This window comes from Armigeres subalbatus, chromosome 1 (assembly GCF_024139115.2).
Source record: "Armigeres subalbatus isolate Guangzhou_Male chromosome 1, GZ_Asu_2, whole genome shotgun sequence".
Classification (NCBI taxonomy): Eukaryota; Metazoa; Arthropoda; class Insecta; order Diptera; family Culicidae; genus Armigeres; species Armigeres subalbatus.
The window spans coordinates 18,874,772-18,901,078 of record NC_085139.1 but is presented as its reverse complement, the minus strand read 5'-3'; the positions used below and the strand labels follow the sequence as shown (position 1 = coordinate 18,901,078).

The window sequence follows — 26,307 nt, the reverse complement described above, 5'->3', positions numbered from 1 at the left end:
ATGGGTATAGCCAATCAAGCTAAGTTAAGCCAAGTTAAACTAACCTACTATCGAGTCCTGGCGATTCCAGCAGAATTTCACGCAATTTAGACGTGATTTAGGGGTGACGCAAAGGCAATTTTTGTTTATATGGAAAAAAATAAAATTTGTTTTACTTCTCCTACAAAAGTGAATTCGTTATGAATTCAAATGTACAACTCGAACCTCCGTTTTTCGAATCTATATAAATGAATCCTGTGGATAAGGGCCGTTCACAGAGGTTCACAGCAATAGTTGTTCCACGTTTAACTAAACTGAAAATAATGAAAATGAGAAAAAGTACTATAAGATCTCCACTTTTTCTATGCTGTGCAAGGTATCAAGACGACAAGATCAATATTTATTTCAGATTATAAACCGCACTATAGCCTTTCGTTAAACCATTTGGTGTATAAGTAAAGTAACAAAAATCATAAAGATCCCAGATTTATGAAATTCCATCACATCAGGCAACATACGAAGGCCAAACCGACGACGACGTAGGGAACAACCAAGAATCAGCAACAAGAGCAGAACAAGTGACACCATGCCTCTTGAACAAAAAGCACCATCATCAACAACAACACAGCACCCGCAAATAAGAGATAACGGATCGATTTGTGGGAGTAGGTACAACCGATTTTTATTTGCACTGAGCAATTTATTGACTGCTTCCCATTTGTTGATTAGTATTCAAAAGACCGCGGAACGGCTAGGATGGATAAATTGGCTCCGGCAGCGCTCGCGGTGCTGTGTTTGGCGTGCTCCGCCAGCGCCCAGGTGGACGGCGAAAACTACCGTCTGCCGAACAACAGCTACCCGGTGCGGTACGACCTCGAGTTGACCACGTACGTTCACGAGGACGGCAGCGCGCGGCAGTTCCAATTCGATGGTAAAGTGAAGATCGAGCTTGTCGTGAAGGACGAAGGCAACAGCAGTATCACCGTGCATTATCGTAAAACCACCATCACGCACGTCAAACTTTGGTCCCGGCTCGCGAACGGCACGGATCATGTGCTCCTGGATGACAATTCTAGCTTCACACTAGATCCAACTCGCGAGTTTGTAACAGTGACGCCGCCAGAAGTGATCCTCAATGGAACTTACTTTTTGGAGCTTGAATACAACGGCGAACTACGGGAGGACAACGCCGGATTCTATCGATCGTCCTATGTGGATGACGAAGGCAAAACCCGGTGGCTTGCCACGACGCAATTCTCCTCGACGGATGCCCGCCATGCGTTTCCCTGCTACGATGAGCCGGGGATTCGAGCCCCGATCGGTTTGACGGTTATTCACGGATCAAATTACACGGTGCTGTCGAACAATCTGCCACTGGATATTTACGAAGGGTATGTGAGCTATAATTGTTGAAGATCGTGTTAGGCTATCGTTGCATTTCAATTCGTAGCATCAAAATGTTGGTAAACTTACCAAAATCTTGACGGCGCCATTTGTCATTATCATAACGGTTTTCTATTGCCACCGCTGTAGGTATCTTATCAGTGAATGTGTTTATATCCAAATCACTCAATGCCATCGATTGTTGGGCGAGAAGAAATTGTATCACCGCATCAATCAAAGAGAGTTTCGTCTGTCTACCGTATGGTCCATTTCGTAATTATAACGTTTAGGGTATGGGCACCACCAGTATTTGCTTTGTTTATTACTGCAACACAGTGGAACCGAAATGTTTCCTGTATGTGTGCACGAGATAAAACTGATACCTGTTCCAGTGGAATGAAGAAAAAAATGTTGAAGGTTTTCATGCAAGTGTGAAAACACAATTATTTGGCCATGACTTTGAAAAGCAACGCAATCTCGAAGTACACCCTCAAGAAATTCAGAAATTTTCCAATTTCTGGGAATTTCTTTGCCATATTGATTAATAAACTTCTTTATGCACCTTATGTAAACATGATCAATGTAAGTTTTTTGTTATTGTCAAATTAAGTAGGGTAAGACGGTATAATATGCCCCCTAAGGCAAAACCTTGATAACTTTTTACTTTTCATCGCAATTTATGCAAACTTTGTGTTATTTAGTAGTGCAAGAAGTCGCAAATACATTGCCCGTGAGTAGTCATATAAAAATATTACAGATAACACGTTATAATGCTTTTTTGAAAAGTCGTGAAAAAATGGATTTCAAAAGGTGCCTGGGCAATACGCCCCACCTTAGCCAGAGACGTTCCATAGCCCTTCATTAGTATTTCATCAATCCCATAATAAAAAGGTTACAAATGCTAGTGTGCTCGACATTAAAAAACCAACATAAGTCCATTTAATCAGGTTTTATTTACATTTCAATAATTTCCATACAATTTTAAGCAACTGCTGCAAGCTCGCCGCGCTTGTGTCCAGTTGGTAAGGGCATATCGTCCTGCCTACACTGGGGCGTTTTGGCCAGTTAAACATATTTTCGAAAATCGTTACGTTTTTGAAGATGGAAGCAATTTTATATCATATTAACCACTGAGGAAAGTTATTTTGTTGCCCAACTGAGTATTCCCGTGCAAGTTTTGCGGACAGTATGCTAGCGTCGCTCCAGAATGTTGAGCAAACAAACATAAAAAGTTACATCAAAACTGTCACTTTTTGTATTTTGCTATTATTTTCATTGTGTAATACAAAAATACTTCCACATTCACATAGTATGATGGGTTTACAAATACTTATAGGTACCAACTGTTTTTGACCCTTAATTAGTTATAGTTTTCTAGAAATCAAAGGGGGGCGTTTTGGCCAGGTGGGGCGCATTATACCGTCTTACCCTAATCAGGAAGAATCAATCTGCCGATTGGTTTGATTTGTCGAACGATCCTTTTAACACTCGAGCATGGGTGCTGTTGTACCAGAACCGCATGGACCTTAAAATTGATTGAACAATTCTACTTGCGTAAATAATTAAACGTTTAGATTTAAATACTGATTATATGGGCAGATGGGTTGAAGTATTTGAAATATAAGCTGTAATCAGTTTATCATTTGAAAAAGAAAACTAATGCTCTGCGTGATAACAGAACTGAACGAATGTACGAACAATCATCTAGCGCAGAAAGTTTAAACGGTTGATATTCCAAAATATCTTAGATGGAATGAAGACATCGAGAAGCCAAGTACACCCGATATCAGAATAACTTATCATACCTAATAAATAAATATGCCAAATAAACTGTCTGGCTAAATAAGTCGATCGGTCGGATAAATCAATTAACGTAATCAGTCGAATGACCTAATAAACCTACTTGGAGAATTATTAGCCTTATCAAATATATTGACGTGTGGAAAGAGCGTGCGCTACTGGTTGAATGAACAACATTGGCCATATCAGTTTTACGTTTTAGAATGATGATCGGGTGGAACAAAGCGGAATGGAATCGTCGGTGTCTTCTCAGGATATCGGAGTCAGGTAATAATCAGGAAACAGTTGTTTTCACTTTGATCGCTCGAACTAGAAGAAGAGCTCTACGGAGTTTATTTTTTGTATTTAACGTTTTACTGACGTTACACTTTTTGACAGTGCATTTACGCTGAATTAAATTTACCCATTTTAGGGTACATAACAGCTCTCCCCCTTAAAGTTTTACAGCTTATATACAAATTTTTCATAATTAAAAATTTTTTTTTTAATTCTAAATACAATTGTAAAATTATACAATTCAGTTTTCTTCTTCAGATCAATTTCACTAGTATACATAACTCGGATCAGTCTTCATGACTTTTTTCTTTTAGAACGCCTTGGTGGCATGCTAGGTGGGTCGTCCACCATCGATTTCGCTCTTTCTCTTCGGATCCTGACATCTTCATCAGGAAATCCTAGGAACTCCTCTTCATCTTGATCGCTGCCATTTCGAATTGCCGTTTCCGCCATTTGAGCCGAAAATGTTACATTCGATCGAACCATCGAGTCCGGATTAGCAGCTGGCCTAAGCTGTGTTCTATGTGCGTTTATTGGAACGTTTGAAATTTCCACCTGGAAGACATTTTGAGAAACTTGCTTTAAAAAAATTGCCTTAATCCACCTAGCATGGTTCCGAGGATTATGGTTTTTATACCACACCTCATCACCAGCTATCAGGTTTTGCAGACGATCAGTGTTACCATTAAGTAAAACACTTTTATGTTTGCTTATATCATCATGCAGCTGATTTGGAGGATTTTGTGGTACAACTTCGGGTTTCAGATAATGTTTATAACTCTTTTTTGGATCGATAAGATCAATTAATGTCTTCGGAGCATAAAAAAAATCTTCTCCGATGGGAATCGGCCAATCACTTGATGTACAGTAGTTACGAAAATTAATTAAAAATAGGCTAATCTGATCCTCAAGATCCAATTCACTAACTTCTGGTTCAAGTAAAAACATTTTCAAAATCTCTTTAACAGTACGTACAAGTCTTTCTGCCTGACCATGGCAGGATTGTACGAAGGACTCTTTAGAACATTTATTCCTTGTTTTACCAAAAAGTTGACAAAAGTACCCCTGTACCCCTCTTCATCCACTCTATCTCCACCCACTTTGAGAAGCTATCTACCATAAGCAAAAATGTGTGATGTTGAAAATAAAATAAATCAATATGCACTAAGGCCTTGTTGTTGGAATCCAGTGAGACTTCATTTTTGATTTTGGTACTATCGCCATTCCATTGCATGCATCACAATGAGTGACAAAACTTTTAATATCCTTATTTAAATCAAATCAGTATACAAATCGTCTAGCTAACTGTTTCATTTTTACTACGCCACCGTGGTTGGCATGTAATAATTTCAAAACTACCTTTTGCATTGATTGCGGTATGATTACCCTGTCCTGGTACAACAAGCACTCGTCAACAATTTCTAAATCATGCCGATTTGAAAAAATGTTCACAAAACGCTTGTCAAGACTTTTTGGCCAACAACACTTGATGTAAGCAATAATTTGTTACAGAAATGAGTCGTTCTTTGTCTCGTTTGCTATTTTTTTGTATTCCACTGGTAATTCGTTTCCAAAGTTTAAACTGTTTATAATATTTGTATCATACTCACTAGGCACTAATTGCTCTAAAGGGAATCTGGAACAAAAGTCCGCATTCCCCATTTGTGAAGATGGCCTGTATTTTATTTTAAAATCATATATTGAAAGCTCTAAAATATATCTTTGTAATCTTGTGACATAAATAGCATGCTTTCCTTCCTTACCAAAGATACCTACTAGTGGCTTATGGTCAGTAAACACATAAAAAAAATGCCATAGAGGAATTTGTGAAACTTTTTGATAATAGAAACTAATGCTAAAGCTTCCAGATGGAGAATTGGGTAGTTCTTTTGGGCTGAGTTTAACGAAAATGACGTAAAACAAATCGGTTTTTCTACGTCGTCAATAATATGCGCAATCACTCCTCCTAAGCCATAACCAAGATGCATCAGACACTACTGCTATTGGTTTATTTGGGTCATAAAACTCCAAAATATTGGCTTTCAGTAATGCCTGTTTACTTTCATCAAATGCATTTTCACAACTTTCGTTCCATATAACTTTAACATCGGTTTTTAAAAGATTATACAAGTGATACAACTTAGAAGAAAGACGCGGTATACATTTATGATAATAGTTTATCAAACCCAGAAAAGATTTGAGTTCCGTTACAGTTCTGGGATTTTTTGCATTTTTAATTGTTTCAATTTTATCAGGGCAAGGCATTAAACAATCTTTTCAAATAATATGCCCAAGATAATTCAGCTCTGTAACAAAAAACTTACATTTGTCGTAACTTACCTTAATATTTGCATTAGATAGTCGTTCAAGAACCAATTCAAGTCTTTGTAAACAATCGGCCAAATTTTTCCAGCAATAAGCACGTCATCTAAATAGCAGTACACAAATTCTAAATCTTTTAAAATTTGATCCATTACCTGCTGAAAAATGGAAGCACTAGAGGAAGCCCCCTGTGGTAATCTGTTGTAGGTAAATAAACCTTTAATTGTGTTTATCACCATGAACTTTCTTGAATTTTCAGAAAGAGATAGCTGGGTGTACGCGCCTTATAAATCTAGAGCACAAAACATTTTACAACCCGCCAATCCAGCAAACAAATCTTGAGCTGTTGGTAATGGGGGTAATGGATAGCTATTCGGTACAATTACCTTATTAACCGAAACCTTGCAATCTATTACAAGTCGGATGTCATTATTTTTCTTTGGCACTACTCATTTGTCTGTACCTAGGATAGGATGTGACAAATAGTCAGTAAAAATCGTACCGATTTGCTGTCACAATCGTACCGGTTGCTGATTGGTTGAATATGACAATCGATTACTTCGATTGGTAGCGGCGCGTTTTCCGTAGGGAAGCATGTTGTTAGTTTGGCCGTGTTGCAGGTTTTTAAAGTTGATTTTAAGCAAAATACGAAAATGTTTGAGTTCCACTTTTTTGGTAAGAAATAAATTTATATTGAACCGCAAACGCCATATAAATTATTTTCAAGGGTTGTACAGGTTTAAAACTGTTGATTTAAAGCATTATCATTCACCTTTCCGTCATTTTCGATCTAAAAGTCATTTTTTCAGTAGCGAAAACTTCTCTCTGTTAGTCTTTCACTTCTCTTACATAAATAGTGGATGGAACGGGAAGAAAAACATCAAATTTTGATACATAATATTTGGAAGATTTTGTACCAAATTACTTTGGCTGCACTGGCGACCACCTCGTCAGAGCAACCGACTAAACAACAACAAGGCAGTCTCAATTGAGTTGTCATATCCTATCCTAGGTCTGTACTGGAGTGATGACATTTTCTTTTTCTATTTTATCTAAGTAAACCATGACCTTATCCCTTAAACGATAAGGAACATTATAAGCTTTTTTGAAAATTGGTCTGTCTGATTTCAAAACCAGATCGACATTAAAACCACTTATTGGTGATGTCAAATCCTTAGAAAATATATGCTTGTACTTTTGTTGAATGCCGCGAACTAAAGTATCATTATTTTCATTCATTAAAATGTTGTTTACTTGTAGAGAGTTGCAAAAGTAATTTCTCCAGCTAGGAATAAATACGTCTAGCCATGATCGTCCCAATAGAGCAGCGGTTCTCAACCTGGGGTACATGTACCCCTGGGGGTACCAGGGGGTACCTCGAACAAAAGGGCATAATGGCGGATGTATCACAATTATTATTCAATATTACTGATAAAGTTTTGACAATTGGGTTTTTTTTTATTTCAAAACTTTGTCTTGTACAGAATATGTATGGCGATCAGTAGATTGATGCCTTTCAAGAGGCGAAGAAGCCTCCTTTCAAAAGGCCAGAAAGCCTTCTTTCAAGAGGCCAGGAAGCCTCCTTTCAAGAGGCCAGGAAGCCTCCTTCCAAGAGGCCAGGAAGCCTCCTTACAAGAGGCTAGGAAGCCTCCTTACAAGAGGCCAGGAAGCCTCCTTACAAGAGGCCAGGAAGCCTCCTTTAAAAGGCCAGGAAGCCTCCTTTCAAAAGGCCAGGAAGCCTCCTTTCAAGAGGCCCGGAAGCCTCCTTTCAAGAGGCCCGGAAGCCTCCTTTCAAGAGGCCCGGAAGCCTCCTTTCAAGAGGCCAGGAAGCCTCCTTCCAAGAGGCCAGGAAGCCTCCTTACAAGAGGCCAGGAAGCCTCCTTACAAGAGGCCAGGAAGCCTCCTTTCAAGAGGCCAGGAAGCCTCCTTTCAAAAGGCCAGGAAGCCTCCTTTCAAGAGGCCCGGAAGCCTCCTTTCAAGAGGCCCGGAAGCCTCCTTTCAAGAGGCCCGGAAGCCTCCTTTCAAGAGGCCCGGAAGCCTCCTTTCAAGAGGCCCGGAAGCCTCCTTTCAAGAGGCCCGGAAGCCTCCTTTCAAGAGGCCTGGGAGCCTCCTTTCAAGAGGCCTGGGAGCCTCCTTTCAAGAGGCCTGGAAGCCTCCTTTCAAGGGGCTCGGAAGCCTCCTTTTAAGAGGCCTGGGAGCCTCCTTTCAAGAAGCCTAGAAGCCTCCTTTCAAGAGGCTTGGAAGTATCCTTTCAAGAGGCACGGAAGCCTCCTTTCAAGAGGCCCGGAAGCCTCCTTTCAAGAGGCCCGGAAGCCTCCTTCAAGAGGCCCGGGAGCCTCCTTTCAAGAGGCCCGGGAGCCTCCTTTCAAGAGGCCCGGGAGCCTCCTTTCAAGAGGCCCGGGAGCCTCCTTTCAAGAGGCCCGGGAGCCTCCTTTCAAGAGGCCCGGGAGCCTCCTTTCAAGAGGCCCGGGAGCCTCCTTTCAAGAGGCCCGGAAGCCTCCTTTCAAGAGGCCCGGAAGCCTCCTTTCAAGAGGCCCGGAAGCCTCCTTTCAAGAGGCCCGGAAGCCTCCTTTCAAGAGGCCCGGAAGCCTCCTTTCAAGAGGCCCGGAATCCTCCTTTCAAGAGGCCCGGAAGTCTCCTTTCAAGAGGCCCGGAAGCCTCCTTTCAAGAGGCTCGGAAGCCTCCTTTCAAGAGGCTCGGAAGCCTATTTCAAGAGGCTCGGAAGCCTCCTTTCAAGAGGCCTGGCCTCCTTCAAGAGGCCTGGAAGCCTCCTTTCAAGAGGCCCCAGCCTCCTTCAAGAGGCCCAAGCCTCCTTCAAGAGGCTCCAAGCCTCCTTTCAAGAGGCCTCGGAAGCCTCCTCAAGAGGCCTGGAAGCCTCCTTCAAGAGGCCTGAAGCCTCCTTCAAGAGGCTCGAAGCCCTCCTTCAAGAGGCCTGGAAGCCTCCTTCAAGAGGCCTGGAAGCCTCCTTCAAGAGGCTCAGAGCCTCCTTCAAGAGGCCTGGAAGCCTCCTTCAAGAGGCTCGGAAGCCTCCTTCAAGAGGCTCAGCCTCCTTCAAGAGGCCTGGAAGCCTCCTTCAAGAGGCCTGGAAGCCTCCTTCAAGAGGCCTGGAAGCCTCCTTTCAAGAGGCCTGGAAGCCTCCTTCAAGAGGCTCGAAGCCTCCTTTCAAGAGGCCTGGAAGCCTCCTTTCAAGAGGCCTGGAAGCCTCCTTCAAGAGGCCTGGAAGCCTCCTTCAAGAGGCCTGGAAGCCTCCTTCAAGAGGCTCGGAAGCCTCCTTTCAAGAGGCTCTGGAAGCCTCCTTTAAAGAGGCCTGGAAGCCTCCTTCCAGAGGCCCGGGAAGCTTCCTTTCAAGAGGCCTGAAGCCTCCTTTCAAGAGGCCTGTAAGCCTCCTTTCAAGAGACCTGGAAGCCTCCTTTCAAGAGGCCCTGAAGCCTCCTTCAAGAGGCCCGGAAGCCTCCTTTCAAGAGGCCCGGAGCCCCCTTCAAGAGGCCCGGAAGCTTCCTTTCAAGAGGCGCCGAAGCCTCCTTTCAAGAGGCCCGGAAGCCTCCTTTCAAGAGGCCCGGAAGCCTCCTTTCAAGAGGCCCGGAAGCCTTCTTTCAAGAGGCCCGGAAGCCTCCTTTCAAGAGGCCCGGAAGCCTTCTTTCAAGAGGCCCGGAAGCCTTCTTTCAAGAGGCCCGGAAGCCTCCTTTCAAGAGGCCCGGAAGCCTCCTTTCAAGAGGCCAGGAAGCCTCCTTTCAAGAGGCCCGGAAGCCTCCTTTCAAGAGGCCCGGAAGCCTCCTTTCTTCAAGAGGCCCGGAAGCCTCCTTTCAAGAGGCCCGGAAGCCTCCTTTCAAGAGGCCAGGAAGCCTCCTTTCAAGAGGCTCGGAAGCCTCCTTTCAAGAGGCTCGGAAGCCTCCTTCAAGAGGCCTGGAAGCCTCCTTTCAAGAGACCTGGAAGCCTCCTTTCAAGAGGCCTGAAGCCTCCTTCAAGAGGCCCGGAAGCCTCCTTCCAAGAGGCCCGGAAGCCTCCTTCCAAGAGGCCCGGAAGCCTCCTTTCAAGAGGCGGAGAAGCCTCCTTTTAAGAGGTCTGGAAGCCTCCTTTCAAGAGGCCTGGAAGCCTCCTTTCAAGAGACCCGTAAGCCTCCTTTCACGAGACCCGGAAGCCTCCTTTTAAGGAGGCCCGGAAGCCTCCTTTCAAGAGGCCCGGAAGCCTCCTTTCAAGAGGCCCGAAGCCTCCTTTCAAAGGCCCGGAAGCCTCCTTTCAAGAGGCCCGGAAGCCTCCTTTCAAGAGGCCCTGAAGCCTCCTTTAAAAGGCCTGGAAGCCTCTTTCAAGAAGCCCGAAAGCCTCCTTTCAAGAGGCCCGGAAGCCTCATTTTAAGAAGGCCGAAAACCTTTCAAGAGGACGTAAGCCTCCTTTCAAGAGGCCCGGAAGCATCATTTCAAGAGGCTCGGAAGCCTCATTTCAAGAGGCTCGGAAGCCTCCCTTCAAGAGGCCCGGCAGCCTCCTTTCAAAAGACCTGGAAGCCTTCTTTCAAGAGGCCTGGAAGCATCCTTTCAAGAGGCCCGGAAGCCTACTTTCAAGAGGCCCGGAAGCCTCCTTTCAAGAGGCCTGGAAGCCTCTTTTCAAGAGGCCTGGAAGCCTACTTTCAAGAGGCCCGGAAGTCTTCTTTCAAGCGGCCCGGAAGCCTCCTTTCAAGAGGCCCGGGAGCCTCATTCCAAGCGCCCCGGAAGACTCCTTTCAAGAGGCCTGAAGCCTCCTTTCAAGAGGCCCGGAAGCCTCCTTTCAAGAGGCTTGGAAGCCTCCTTTCAAGAGGCTCGGAAGCCTACTTTCAAGAGGCTCGGAAGCCTCCTTTCAAGAGACCCGGAAGCCTCCTTTCAAGAGACCCGGAAGCCTCCTTTCAAGAGGCCCGGAAGCCTCCTTTCAAGAGGCCCGGAAGCCTCCTTTCAAGAGGCCCGGAAGCCTCCTTTCAAGAGGCCCGGAAGCCTCCTTTCAAGAGGCCAGGAAGCCTTCTTTCAAAAGGCCAGGAAGCCTCCTTTCAAGAGGCCCGGAAGCCTCCTTTCAAGAGGCCCGGAAGCCTCCTTTCAAGAGGCCTGGAAGCCTCCTTTCAAGAGGCCCGGAAGCCTCCTTTCAAGAGGCCCGGAAGCCTCCTTTCAAGAGGCCCGGAAGCCTCCTTTCAAGAGGCCCGGAAGCCTCCTTTCAAGAGGCCCGGAAGCCTCCTTTCAAGAGGCCTGGAAGCCTCCTTTCAAGAGGCCCGGAAGCCTTCTTTCAAGAGGCCCGGAAGCCTTCTTTCAAGAGGCCCGGAAGCCTCCTTTCAAGAGGCCCGGAAGCCTCCTTTCAAGAGACCCGGAAGCCTTCTTTCAAGAGGCTCGGAAGCCTCCTTTCAAGAGGCCCGGAAGCCTCCTTTCAAGAGGCCCGGAAGCCTCCTTTCAAGAGGCCCGGAAGCCTCCTTTCAAGAGGCCCGGAAGCCTCCTTTCAAGAGGCCCGGAAGCCTCCTTTCAAGAGGCCCGGAAGCCTCCTTTCAAGAGGCCCGGAAGCCTCCTTTCAAAAGGCCCGGAAGCCTCCTTTCAAGAGGCCCGGAAGCCTCGTTTCAAGAGGCCCGGAAGCCTCCTTTCAAGCGGCCCGGAAGTCTCCTTTCAAGAGTCCCGGAAACCTTCTTTCAAGAGGCCCGGAAGCCTCCTTTCAAGAGGCCCGGAAGCCTCCATTCAAGAGTCACGAAAGCCCTCAATAGCAGTGTTAGTAAAAACTCGAAATCTCAAAACTCATGGATGATTCAAATCAAAAACAGTGAATTGACGTTTGTCGCATAAAATATTAGACACTCTTTTATGTATAAGCAATAAATTGCCTCCAAATTGATTTCAAATGCGTTTTTAAACCAAAATGATTTTTTTTGGCAAATGAGTGAAATGATGCTTTTTAGCATGAAAAATTCAAACGTGATGCATTCCTTTAAAATCGCAGACGGTTTCGATCGCTGATCGTTGATTAAGATTTATGAGTGATTTTACCAACACTGCTTAATAGACATGAAAATGCTGTAGGAAGCTGTTACCCTCCTTCTACGTTTCTCGGAAGCCTCTTTTCAAGCAGTTCCTAAGTCTCCTTTTAAAAGGCCTCCTTTCAAGTGGAGCCTTCCTTTCCTACAAGTGAATGTATAAACTAAATTTGTTTTGGAAAGTTTCACGGACTTTCTACTTCATGGAGATCCATATAGTCCGTTAGTTTTAAGGTTTATTTACCATATTTCTTATAAGTTCTTATAAGTTTATTTGCATTCACAGACAAAAATAGGGGGTACCTCAATTAATGCAAAAGCTCCAAGGGGTACCTCTCAATGAAAAGGTTGAGAACCGCTACAATAGAGGATAAAACTTATTTTTACAGTTTAACACCAAAAGCCTCAATTTTTCAGTTTTTATCTTAAAATTTACTGTTACATCTGTTGCATCGGTGGTCTAGTGGCTACCGCTTTTGCCTTATAAGCAGGAGGTCGTGGGTTCAATTCCAGGCTCGTCCCTTTCCTACTTTGTATTTCTATCTTAGTTCTTTCTGTGTTTCACGTTCTACCAAAACGATCCCTACTGTTATAATTTTCCACACAATCCCAAAATCTCCCGTGGCACCTATGAGAGGTCGTAGAGTTCTCTGCATCTTTCTTAAGTAGGTGTCTAACTAACCATCCTTCCCCTTCCTCAGCATTCGCAAGGACGTGGCCAGGACAGATCTCGACTATTGGAGAGTGCATTGCTTCCATCTAAGAGATAGTGATTAGTCCCAAATCAATATCTGTGGTAACGTACAATAGTCTCGGCTTGTACCACCTACGAATTTGTGCGAATTGCTCAATGCTAATGCTAATGCTAATGCTAAATTTACTGTTACATCTGTTTCGCCAGCTATTTGTAGTTTTGCTCCATCTACTACCACTAGATTTTTAGCAGACTTTTGTAGAGATTTATTAAAAAGCGAAAAATACTGTGTTTTAATTATAACAGAAACAGAGGAACCACAGTCAACCTCCATTTCCACGAATTTATCCTCAATACGAACATTCACAAGACAAGGTTCACTAATTTTATTAAGGGACACCACATTCATGCACTGAAAATCACCTGAATCAGAATCGTCACTCTCTTCTGAATCCTGGGTCGTCATCCTGTTTCACAGCTCTGATACATCCGGTACATTAGTTCCTGAGGTCCCTGGCTTCATCTGCTCCAAAAGTTGTACGGAATCCTTGCGCATATTTTTCAATTTGTAGCATTTCCTTTTCAGCGGACCTTGCATCCTACAGAAATCACAAAAACGTGGATCGGAAACTGATTGATCTGCCCGTCGTCTCCAATCCACAGACCTCGGCTTTTGGAAATTGTTTTTATACCTGTTATTTCGATATTGATAGCCACTATTTCGATCAATATACTGCGGTTGGAAACCCAACCTACTTTTCACCGGCATTCGATTTCTATCGGCTTTATAATTAGCATTGTAATTTCTTGATTTAATATACTCTTGTGCCAATCTATGAGGAGCAGTACCCGCAGGAGCACCAAAAGCAAACAAAAGAAAGCAATTGGCACTGTTAACCCAAAACAATGGAAAGAAAATTAATTAAATGGCTCACCCTATTCTTCCAGACCGTTTTCGCTTCCACTCACCAGCGTCGGAATGGTACCCGTATTGAATCCTCTGGAGCCCGGTGCGACAAATCCAACGAACGTCGTCGTATTTCGGCTCAGCGTCTTAAAATTGTTTCGATCTATGCCTTCCGCATCAGCATATACCCTGCGAACGTCGGAATGGTACCAATAGTAGCTCCTCTGATGCCCGGAGGGTTAAATCCAGCGAACGTCGTACTTCGTAATTCGACACAGCGTCGTAAAATTGTCCCTTCCTTGCCTTCTGCACCAGCGAACCAGCGTATACCCAGCGAGCGTCCTTCGCTAGTATCGCCAAGGTTGAAAAGCGTTTGGTATTTTGAACCGCAATGAATCCAGTCGGTATCGAATTAACAGCGTTGCCGAAAAGTTGTCCACAGTATCCAAAATCCAGCGAAAACCGCAAGCGAGTGTAATTGCAACACTGCACTGAAAGGTCCTTTGCAAAAAATAATCCTCGTCGCCACTTTTACGGTTTAGAATGATGATCGGGTGGAACAAAGCGTTGTTTTCACTTTGATCGCTCGAACTAGAAGAAGAGCTCTACGGAGTTTATTCTTTGTATTTAACGTTTTACTGACGTTACACTTTTTGACAGTGCACTTTTTGACATGCATTTACCCATTTTAGGGTACATGACAATCAGTTGACAGAATGGATTTTTTTTAAATCGTTACATCACTAACATAGGATCCTCCTCGCACGCTCACATGAAATGGTCAATATCCCAATGCCGCAAACTGACTTTAGAAAGATGCGCTTTTAAATAGTAAAAGATTGATAATCCAATCAGCTCAACATTTGTTTACCATACAGCTTGAGATTTCATTAGAACTTACGTGATAGTGGTTTTGATGTTGGTGTGTATTGTGAATGTGAGGGAGTAAATTAATTAATGCGCGATCGAACGTGTCCCAAATAGAACGCGTAACATTCGCGAAATGCAAATTGAGTAAAGTTCTGTATTTTTGCAGTCGAAAAATAAATCAATTGGTGTGTGATTGAGCGTGTTTCGTATTGAACGAGTGCACAATTGAACGTGTTATGTGTAGGACGCGGACCATTGGCAAAATTTTAGTATATTTTGTTCTGTTCTGTGCGGTCGGTAGAGCAGATTAATTAATGCGCGATTGAAAGTGTTTGGTATAAAACGTGAAACATTTGCAAGATCCGTATGCTGAATTTGGTAACACTAGCTCTGTTTGCGTAATCTATCTAATACTGTACTTGGATAGTTTACCTGTAAAAAGTGATCTGATAAATAATTTTGGATCAGTTTAGAAATTAAAATAATCAATTTTAATCATACATTCATACCGTCTATACGTCTATACGTCTCTGATACCGTACGGGCTGTTAGTTGTTCGTTGCTTTCTCTAGAACGCTGAATTTAACGTGTTGAAGACGTTTAAAAACTAGACAACCTGTGTTAAAGTCAAGTCCATTGAACGTTTTGTTAAAAAGTGTCATCATTAATTGATTGTTTCACGTTTGTGCCCGTTAATTTCCCAAAATATCCGTTTCTGAACAGCTGTCACGTCGACCATTGCTTTATAAAACCATGACAATGCATTGTGAGAAATGCTCTCTCGCTATCACCGAGACTGATCTCCATACGGTGTGTGAAGGGTTGTGTGCTAAGAAGTTTCACGCTGATTGTGTTGGAGTAACAGAAACTGATCTGTATGCTTTATCCACAAATATAATTTGGATGTGCAACATCTGCATGGATATATTCTGCAAGATCAGGGAGCGAAGGAAATCGGACGCTGTCACTATAACCGAACCAATGGATGTCGCTACAAACACCGAACCATACCGCTCATTGGAAAGCGAAATTGATCAACTGAAACGTACCGTCGCTCACCTTGCTGACATCGTCGAGAAACCAGCTACCGCCGCTCAGTGTTTGCATTCCACACCCATGTCTACTTATAGTCATCATGAATGTTCTAATGAGATAGCTTGCTCATCACAATGTGCCGAGAAGGAAAGTGAAACGTTCTCGCTGTATTTATCTAACATCGATAATAGGGCTACTGAAAACGATGTACGGCTAATGGTATCCCGTTGCCTTGGCACTTCAATGACGACTTTTTATAACGTGGTTAAGCTTGTGCCGAAATGGAAGAATTTAAATGAAATGGATTATATATCGTTCAAGGTTGTTTTAACTATGGAACAAAAAGCATTGGCACTAAATCATTCAACTTGGCCTAAAGGTATAAATTGCCGCGAATTTGTGAATAAAGTTAACGAAACTTGGAAACCGTAAAATTGTAATTGTAAATGTGTCTGTATGAATTATGTAACGTCTAAAAAGGAGAATGAAGTTTTATTTTTGTCATTGTTTGTAAGTTGCTCAAAAATATTGATGTTTGTGTGCTGTGCAATTATGAAATCTGTTATTAATATGTTGTTAATGAGTTGATGAAATCAGTTATTAATGAGTAATATTGTTTCCTAGTTATAAGATGTTCAATAAGACCATGTTCGGTCAGTTGGATCTAACAAAATACAAATAAAATACAAAAATAAAATAAAATACAAATAAAATACCAATCACTGCGAAATGCTCTCCATATGAAGAAAATCAACACTAGTAGAATTCTTTTCAGATTTTTTTAAGTCGAATCAAATTCGTAAATCTTGTTGAAAAGTGTTTGAATGACAAAAACGGAACTGCTCAGCAAAAATTAACCTTTCCTGTCAAAATTTTTTATTTGCCTAATCGATTCTTTGGCTTATTTAAGGTCAACTTTCCTAAATAACGCATATTTTTAATATTTTAAAATTTGAAACAAAAATCGAAAAAGTGCTTGCACACGTGCAGCACTTTTTCGGTTTTTGTTATCGATTTAATAGTAAGATTTGTAAGATGCTCAAAAAAGTATGGGTTCTTTGGGAAAGTTGACCTCAAATAAGCCAAAGAATCGACTGAGACAATAAAACGAGATACAGTTTTTGACGGGAAAGGTCAACTGCATTTCTATCTATATGAAGAATCATACTATTCAAAAGAATAATTTTAAAAGGCTAACTTATTGATTGGGTGATAGAAGTCTAAGCTGGCTTCAAAACGGGAAGCACTCGAAAGTTTGACAACTGGAAACATTTGTTTTTTCTCACCACCGTTTTTTTTTTTTTGCTTTTCTAGTAAGGTACACTGGGGGAAGTGGAAAAGGAAAAATCGATAGTGCATGTTTGAATTAGTGTAAAACCAGTTTAAATGATTTAAATGCGTTCTTTCAAAATGGGCTATCAAAAACAGTCAATTTTGCACCAACTGTGCGGTAATTCATACCATTTTGGTCGCTTAAAATTTATGGAAATAGATTTTAAAATTAGGAGTTGTTTTTCCACTTACCCTAGTGGGATGGGGTAAGCGGAAAACCCATGTTACCTTGACCTTCAATAGTGATGAGTAGTTACATATAACTAAAATCAATACGATAATTGCTCTGAGTATCTTTTGTGGAATAATTTCATTACCTTAACGGAATAGATCCTCAAGAAATTCTCGTTATAGCTAGCGGAGGGCTGGTTTTCCTTCTCGAACACTTAGTGTACGTAAAGTCTATATGTTCGCCCCAAAGATGAACTTTTTAAAGGAAAAATGGGAAACTAATCAACTTGGTTTAACGAATTGAGCTGATGTCTGTATGTGCGTGTTTGTATGTATGTGTGTGCGCAAAGCACGTACAAAATTATCAGCTATTCTTAAGCATTTGTCCTTAACCAATTTGTACGCAAAAAAAAATGCATTCAACGGCGAAACTTGTTATGAATAAAAATTAATGTGAATTATACAATATATTTACCTATAAGTGCTATTTTTACCTTTCTTATACATTTTTTTCATATGTAAAACATGTGAAAGGCATCAATACCGATAAGTGGATTTATCAGGCATTTTCACATTTATATGAGTCCAATCACCACTGGAACCACAATGATAACAAAGAAGGAACATATTAAGATTCATAGCTATCGGAATAAACCCTGGAGGGAAGAAAAAAATTACGTAATTAGAACATTATCCACTTCCCCCGCAGTGTTTGAAACCTGGGGTAAGTGTAAAACCTTTAAATTATTTGCTTTCTTGGTACAAACCACTATCAATTGAATGGGTTTAGTTTAATTGTATTATAATGGTCACCTGTGATATAAATTCACTTGAAAAAAGAACAATTGGTGCAAATGAGAATTGATTTTATGAATGCAAAAATCAACTTTTCGCGAAACCTAAAATTACAGTTATAGCGTTAACCGTGTTAGTGTATGTATTATACAAATTTCAACATAGTATTAGTGTGAGCATCAAAGTATATTCTTGCATAATGTTATGATGTTGTAAAAACTGTAAAGTATGTACAATTCCAATTTTTCGAGTCGATTTTTACACTTACCCCCTTTTTCCACTTCCCCCAGTGTACCTTATACGAAATTTTTCAGAAAACCCATATTGTGTGTGTATGTGCATGTGTGTCCGAGTGTGTGTAAAAAAAAATCTCGCTCATTTTTCGAGAACTTATTGTCGATACAGATGAAATCAAGAACATGTATGAACTTGTCTCAACTACGTCGCTCGACTGAAACGTCGCTGGTCGCTGGTGGTGACCCTTTCCAGTAAGTGCTCCAGCGACGCAGGCAAATTTAATGCGTCGCCGCAGCACCAAACTGGAAAGCGCTCGCTGGTTGAGCGACGCGACGGTTCAGCGACGTTCCAGCGATGGCTCGCATAGACAATATCCTGAACCGATTACTTCAACGAGGAATCCTGTCCCATTGTTTCACATTAAAAATCGGCCCGATCTCACTATGGGCTCAAAAGTTTTGGCCAATATTCAAGTTTGTATGCTATGACTGAAACTCGATTTGTGCAATTGCACAACCTCATCACATTTTCCGGACTTAACATCATCCGCATCCGCCAGCAATTATAACAATGGGTATAAACAAATGTTAATTGAATCGAATTGAATTCCCTTTATTTACGAGATTTTCGACCCTAGGCCGGTTCATCGCGTATAAACAAATATGAGAAATAAGTCTTATTCACCGATTGTTATTTAAGACTTTTCATATATGTTTATCAACCATTTTGATCGAGCGAGAAAGGCATCAATACCGCTTGATTGGACTAATCAGACTGTAGGCAAGCGGGAGCCACTTTGGACACCTTATGCCATTTGATGGTTCACTACATGCCCGACTAGAAGGTCATATCAAAATTATATCAACCTATATTATTATGTTATACTAAATTCTTGTAACAAAATTTGTTAGAAACATGGTATCCTGCACCTATCCTGTTAAAATATCTAAAATTCTATTAAAAATTACACTACTGGAAACAAAAAACTATCATATTTTGTTACAATTTTATCATAAAAATAACATATTTTGTTAGAATTTTAAAACATAATCAGATATAAAATATATTGTTTCTGTGCAGTTGCAACAGTTCATGATACAGTTTGTGTGGCCTCAAATGGCCGGAGCGAACTGTTATGACAGCAGCTCTCCGTGGGTGCGTGTGCACGCCACTGAGGCCGAGTCATGGCTTGCTGCGCACTGATCGGTACGCTGAGGTATTAATGTTTAATCGCACGCTGATGGTGACTTACTCAAACCCCACATTTCCCTTCTTCTCTCATTAAAAAACAGGGAAAAAATCCTCTAGCATAGAACGCAATGATTTTTTTCTTCCATAGCACTACATTACTACACTACACTACACTACTGAAACTTGGCCTGCTTTTCAACTTGACGATCTATTACCATTTCTTTAGCCATTATTTGAAAGTTTTATGCCTGCCTTTGCATCTTTGCCATCTTGTGTCGCAAAGTCAATGGATACACTATGTCGAGAATGTTTCCAACCCGAAAATATCCTAGATCGGATCAAGAATCGATCTCGCCATCTCTGGATTCTGCGCCATTGTTCGTCGTAAGGCTGACTGGAAACCTTAAGCCAGCATAGACGTCAAGTTATTGCAGCTTAGAGGGCTTTAAGCTGATGCAGTTCATTTCCGCGAAGTTACACGCGCGTTTTCTCTCGAAAGCTTGGGGGCGTTTGACGACAGCTTCTCGCTCACGTCTATTGTTATCAGTTCTGGTAAACTTTCTTCGGCTCGGTTTTGGCGATTCCTAGGTGTCTCCCGGAGTAAACGCAAAGTCCGACGCAACTCACTTGAAGGAATAATAATTAATATAATTGTTATCAATAAACTGTCAAACTTCTTTGTCGCGTCGTGTTGCATCGCGTCAACTCTGACTTCCTCCATAGGATGAACTGACCGCCAAACGCCGTTGACAGCCCAGCTTTTACGATGGGCTTTTCTGTAATGAGGCACCGAGCTTTAAGACTGACTTAGTGCTTAGTCTCTGTTCCAGTTTGCGTCGGTTGCAGCGGTACAGCGGTCCTTTTGGAATTGATTATCATTCAGATGTAAACCTAACTAATACCAATTTAATGTCAACAATGAAGTACAATCGGATGTTTGGCATTGTGTTTTGGTGTTATGTAGAAAAATAAGTTCAAAAAGTAGCACTTACCAATGGTTCGAATCGAGATACAATTATCGAACAATACTTACTCTCTAACGAGTTTTTATCAATTGATAAATTGGATATGTGATCGCTTAAGAGTGTTGTTCATCCTCGATTATTTGAAAATTTTATTTTCATCACCCTTTTCAAATGTTGGTCTATAAATAATATACATCACTAAGGATCGCAATGCTCACTCAATCTCAGGAGCACAGGATAAACAACGAAAACAGATTCACTCTGGGCTTGAAAAACGCTTGCTTTGGTCTCATCGAACAGAAAAGTCGGAAACCTGTACATTATATACAGCTACGTAGTTCAACGTCATCTTTGCGTACAACCCGATTGAGCTGCACCTTTGAGTTTTTAAGTTATTTACGCGAGACGAAGATGAACATATTGCTTTTGAGAAACCGATAATTTCCTTTGAAAACTGAACTCCAAAATAAATATGTCTGATCATCGTGGTTTTCAATCGCAGAACAACGAAATGCAAGTCAATAGGTTGTATCGTTTAAATGTTAAACTAAATTGGTATCTAGTGTTATGGTTTTGATCTCACAAGAAACATTTTATATTGTAGCAATAATCCAAATATCTTATACCGTCCATTAAATCCATTTATCAGCTTCATAAATAGTAATACCAGTAAGCTGACCTTCAATATATCGACGTTGAACTTGCTGACAACTGCTTAAAACATGTGTTCCCAAACTGTGGGCCGTGACTCCCAGGGAGGTCGTGGGATGATCAATGATGGGTTGCGAAAGACGAATCTTGATTCATACCTTTGTCGTTATTTTGTCCCACAAATTTAAAGGTTGAGATTTTTTCAAATACAATGAAATCCAAACAATCCAAATTCAATTCAATTCCAATAAAAATCCAAGCCACATTCAATCCAATTCTAATCAATATCCAATCCTAATCCAATCCAAATCCGATCAAAATCTAATCTAAATCCGATTCACATCCATTCCAAATCCAATCCAATCAAAATCTAATCCAAATCCGATCCAAATCCTATCTAAATCCGTTCCAAATCCAAATCTAATTCAAATCCAATCCAAATCCCAAATTCTAAAAGCCAATGTGGGAGGGTCACAAGCAATATGCGATGCTGCTAGACGCGCTTTGTGATTTTCTAAACCACAATCCATTTGCCAGCGGTCTTCCAGACACGCTTTGTGATTTTCCAAACCACAATCCATTTTCCAGCGGTGTTCCAGACGCGCTTTGTGATTTTCCAAACCACAATCCATTTTGCAGCGTGTTTTTTTGTGTTTTTTTTAATCATCAAATAATTTAACACATCAGCAAATAAACAAATTGATAAGAAAATTATGTTGAGCTTCAAGTACGAGTCAAGTACGAGACACTGAAGACGGCCTTACTGTTGAGGTCGAAATACGTATCTGTCAAGATACAATTAAGTGGTGGAATTCAATGGGATGGTATAAACTCGTCTTATGACAAGGGAAACAAATTGAATTCAACTCACCTTTTGAAATAAGCGTCAGGATCCAACAAATAACCTGGCAGGATCGCTAAAATGTGTGGCCTCAAATGGCCGGAGCGAACTGTTATGACAGCAGTTCTCCGTGGGTGCGTGTGCACGCCACTGAGGTCTGACCAGAAGAGGCCCTGTCATGGCTTGCTGCGCACTGATCGGTAAGCTGAGGTATTAATGTATAATCGCACGCTGATGGTGACTTACTCATACCCCACACAGTTCATGATAGGTCTCCAGATTGTGATCAACAATCAGAAATTTTTGTTTTCATCCAAGCAAGAATATTTTTCGAGTACATGAAACTAACAACTTACAAATAAGACCTTTTCAAATAATATCAGCGTTGTGATATCTATAGCTGGGAGACTTAACTAGGGGAAGTGGGGGTAGCACGCCCATAGGGGTTAAAACGCGCCACCCCTGAATAAGGTTAAATATCCCCATTTTGATTATTTTCAATAGTCTATACGATAAAGCAATGAAAAATATTGCCATTGGATACATATATTTCATGATTTTTCTCTAGTTATACATGAAAAACTCGAAAAAACGATTTTTGCGTGTTTTGATGCAATTCTAGCTCGGTGGAATTTAGTCTTTCTGTCGCTGTTATACATTGATAAATTAATAATTGAGCCATGAGCCATGCTGCTTACTCGTGTTCTTTATGTTCCACACGAAATCGTCGTCAAAAAATGGTTTTAAAACGATTTTATGGGCCTTCAAACTTCTGAGGTCGGTGTGGGGCATTACGCCCATGCTCATTTCGTATGATCGAAACAGCTGAAACATTCGGTTAATTGCCTTAATGTAGGCAATTAAAATGAAAATCAGTACGATAAGCACATGCGCGTTTTAACCCATCCACTGGCGCATCTCACTCCGCATGGTTTCAAAACCATTTTTTTTTCAGGTGCTTTTTAACCTTTTGTCTGTGCTCTGGGGTCAATATGACCCCAGGTCACTTTGAGTGGCTGCCATTTTTTTAGTTTTCAACCGATTCTCCTAATTTTTGGTAGTTTGATAAAACTCGCCGAGATCTGTCTCCTAGGTGCAAATTCGCTTGAAAAATCTTGAAAATATGCGCTACAGTGTACTTTTTTCAAAAAACTTACGTTGTCTGTGCTCTGGGGTCAAATTGACCCCAAATTGAAATTGCTATAACTTTCTTAATGTTTGACCAATTTTGGATTTTTGGGGCTGTTTCGAAAGATAATTTAATCATCTTTCAGGTCGTTACCAAAGATTGATTATAGGTGGGCGGGTACATAGCGGGGAGGGGTTTTCGTAAAAAAGGGTACAATAACAGTGATTTTTCATGCTTATTTTACTTATATCAGAATATCCTACCCATTTTGAACTGCACCTTTTCAAAAAGGTTATACAGGAAGGCGTGTGCTTTGACATGAGTCATTGATTAGTTTAGAGCTTGATCGCTAGGTGGTGGTATATTTGAATTCATTATTCTAGACTACTCAAGTAATTCCGATATATGGAATTTTCCTCATTGTAAATATTCTTATCGCACAAATTTGAGATTTGTAAAGATGACGTCTTTAACAAAGTTCGTCTGGTAGGAATGGTCTATCATGTGACGGAATAAATAATTAGGAAATTTACAAACAGGCGGCGCTAGTGTACTTGCAATATTCTTGCATGTTTGAAATATTGCTTGTTGTATTCGGCAACATTGATCAGCATGTTTAGGACTACAAAGCGGTGCTCAATATAATGAGCATTTGTTCCAAGATGCGGCGCTAGTGAGCTGTTATATTTGAGTATATTGTTTCATGTGAGATCTAATGTATTTTGGTTTGTAACATTTTTGACAAACATGAATGTTGTGGTAGAGTTCATCAAAAGTTTTCTTTGTATTCAACCTGCTCCAGCGATGCTGCAAATAATAGAATGTGTTCACAGAATATGTTTTAGGTCATCCAAGAAAACCCCGGAATTAAGGCCTTTGGGTCTACATGCGTAACCAAAGATCAGCAAATTTTCCGCCTATTTGTAAAATTCCCAATTATTACTTCCGTCACAAGACAGTCCATTCCCACTAGACGACCTTTGATCAAGAGGCCATTTTAACAAATTTTAAACTTGTGCGATAGGAATATTTACACTGAGGAGAATTCTTTATATCGGAATTACTTGAGTAGTCTAAAATGATGAATTCAAATATACCACCACCTGGCGGCCAAGTTCTAAACTTATCAACGCCTCATCTAAAAGTACACACCTTCCTATATAACATTTTTTTATAAAGGTGCAGTTCAAAATGGGTAGGATTTTCGGATATAACTAATATATTCATGAAAAATCACTATTTTTGTACCCTTGTTCACCAAAACCCCTCTCCGCGATGTACACGCACACCAAAATTCAATCTTTGGTAACGACCTGAAAGATGATTAAATTATCTTTCGAAACAGCCCCAAAAATCCAAAATCGGTCGAACATTAAGAAAGTTATAGCAATTTCAATTTGGGGTCAATTTGACCCCAGAGCACAGACAACGTAAGTTTTTTTGAGCACAGACAGAAGGTTAAAAATCAAATTTCTGTGCAATAAAATGGACAATTAGATAGGGGAACTGTTCCATTTTCCATCTCACTGAACATATATTCATCTCATCGCGAAACGAAGAAATACGGCACCAATTTCGTCGCTTCTTTTTGCTAACATGCGTGCTCACTGCTGAAAAAAATCACAAAAATAATAAACAAACCAAATAACTTTTCATTGCTTTGTTTTTCGTGAGACCAATATCGGAGCTATGAGATGAAGTCCAGGAGCAGTAACCCTATCTGTTATCGGTAGTCAGTCGCAGATATGCTGTTCTTCAGTATGCGCTGATGAAAACTGGCTGAAATGGTGGTTTTCATTGATAAAAATGGCATTTTCCTTAACGTGGGCGTCCTACCCCCAGTTCCCCTACATCTGTTTTAATTGCCTACTGTTGGGCAATTCAGTGTTAAGCATTTTTTAAATCATATTATGATAAAATCCTGATACAACAATTGAAGGATCCTTGCTAACGGCTGATAACAATGTTAGTCTTGAAATACGAAGGCGCATCACCTGTTCAGCGTATAAATTGAAAATAAAATAGGGGGAATGACGGCTTTGGCAGGTTTCGTTCTATTATTGTCATGGGGGTTTTTTCATGACTGATTATGCTCAAAATTTTTTCTTTGCATATCAAAGAAAATTGTGGCCGAATTTCATAAAATTCGGTCGACAAAAACGCCCTTGCCAATAATAGAACAAAACCTGCCAAAGCCGTCTTTTCCCCTACAATAATATTATTATGAGTAGTAGTAGTAGTAAAATTCTTCTTTAATTAATCATTTTCTGTTCTACAATTATTATTTTTCTACATGTACAGTGCTCGGCCGGCTTGGCCCTCCAACTTCAATTTTAAATTTTTATGTTTACATTGTTATTTAAGTGTTAATATGATATATCATGACGGCCTTTAGGAGGCGCTGGTGTGTTTTTTAAAATTTGATAACCTAACTACTATGTACACTAATATTTACAATAAAAAATTTGATAACCTAGATTGGAACTGGCGCCCTAATTGGAGCCTGATCCGAATGCAAGCAACGGACCCTAAACTTTTCTTTACACTCACCAAAGCGTTCATGTAAGGTTTTGATTCCGGCCAGACGGTGGACCTCGGATGTTCTTGTCCTGGGAGGGGTGTTGAGGATCATCCTCAGGAATTTGTTTTGGACCCGTTGAAGTTTGAGGTGGTGGGTTTTAGCGCAGCTCTCCCAGACCGGCATGCCATATTCGATCACAGGGAGGATGATTTGCTTGTAGACAGCAAGCTTATTTTTCAGGGAAAATGACGACCGGCGGTTGATCAAAGGGTACAGTAGTTTCAACAAGACGTTACACTTTGTCACCGTTTTGTCAACCTGTTGCCTGAAAATAAGCTTGCTGTCGAGGGTCAAGCCAAGGTAGCCGGCCTCATTGGCCCATTCCACAGTCGTGCCATTGAGGATGATTTTACAGTCCCCAGGCGGAACAAGTTTAGGGGATTTGGAGTGGGGGAAAATGATGACCTGGGTCTTCGCCGCGTTGATACAGATCTTCCAGCTGGTGAGGTACTCTGGCAGGGCATCCAGGCCTCGTTGGAGTTTTGCCACTAGCGCTCTGATCACTCTACCGTTGTAGACGATGGATGTGTCATCTGCGAACAGAGACAGAATGCCGCCTTCTGGAGGTTCTGGCATGTCGGAGGTGAACAGATTGAAAAGCAGGGGCCCGAGGACACTGCCCTGGGGAACGCCTGCGACGATGTTGTGCGCATTGGAACTCGCTCCGCTGATTGAGACCCGGAATGTCCTTGCCGACAGGTAATTGTTGATGATTTTCACCAGGTAGCTGGGAAGATTGTAGCGTTGTAGTTTGTACACCAGGCCATCATGCCATACATTGTCAAATGCCTTCTCGACATCGAGTAAGGCCATGGCGGATGTTTTCGAGACAAACTTGTTCCGTCTGAGGACGTTGGTAACTCGGGTCAGTTGGTGTACAGTTGACCGACCGCGTCGGAAACCAAACTGTTCCTCGAGCAAGATGTTGAGATTTTCGGCAGACTCAAGTAACCGATGATGAATAGCTTTTTCGAATAGCTTGGATAACCCTGAGAGAAGGCTGATGGGTCGATAACTTTTGGGGGAGGAAGGATCCTTCCCAGGCTTCCGGATGGGGATGACTTTCGCTGACTTCCAAGACGATGGGAAGTAGCTAAGCCGGAGACACTGATTAAAGATCAGCGAGAGGTGCTCAAAGAACGGAGCACTCATGTGTTTGAGCTCGAGATTCAGGATG

General features: G+C 41.5%; 1 protein-coding gene across 1 annotated transcript in view; it reads left to right on the top strand.

The window, feature by feature from the left end:
- The first annotated feature begins 535 nt into the window (after positions 1 to 535).
- The window catches only part of LOC134222493 (aminopeptidase N-like), a 33,770-nt gene continuing 7,998 nt past the window's right edge, over positions 536 to 26,307 (top strand). Inside the window, exons 1-2 of the mRNA XM_062701644.1 lie at positions 536 to 644; positions 709 to 1,370. Of these exons, the coding sequence (XP_062557628.1) occupies positions 736 to 1,370 (635 nt within the window). The 5' untranslated portion in view covers positions 536 to 644; positions 709 to 735. The remainder of the gene's footprint in view (positions 645 to 708; positions 1,371 to 26,307) is intronic.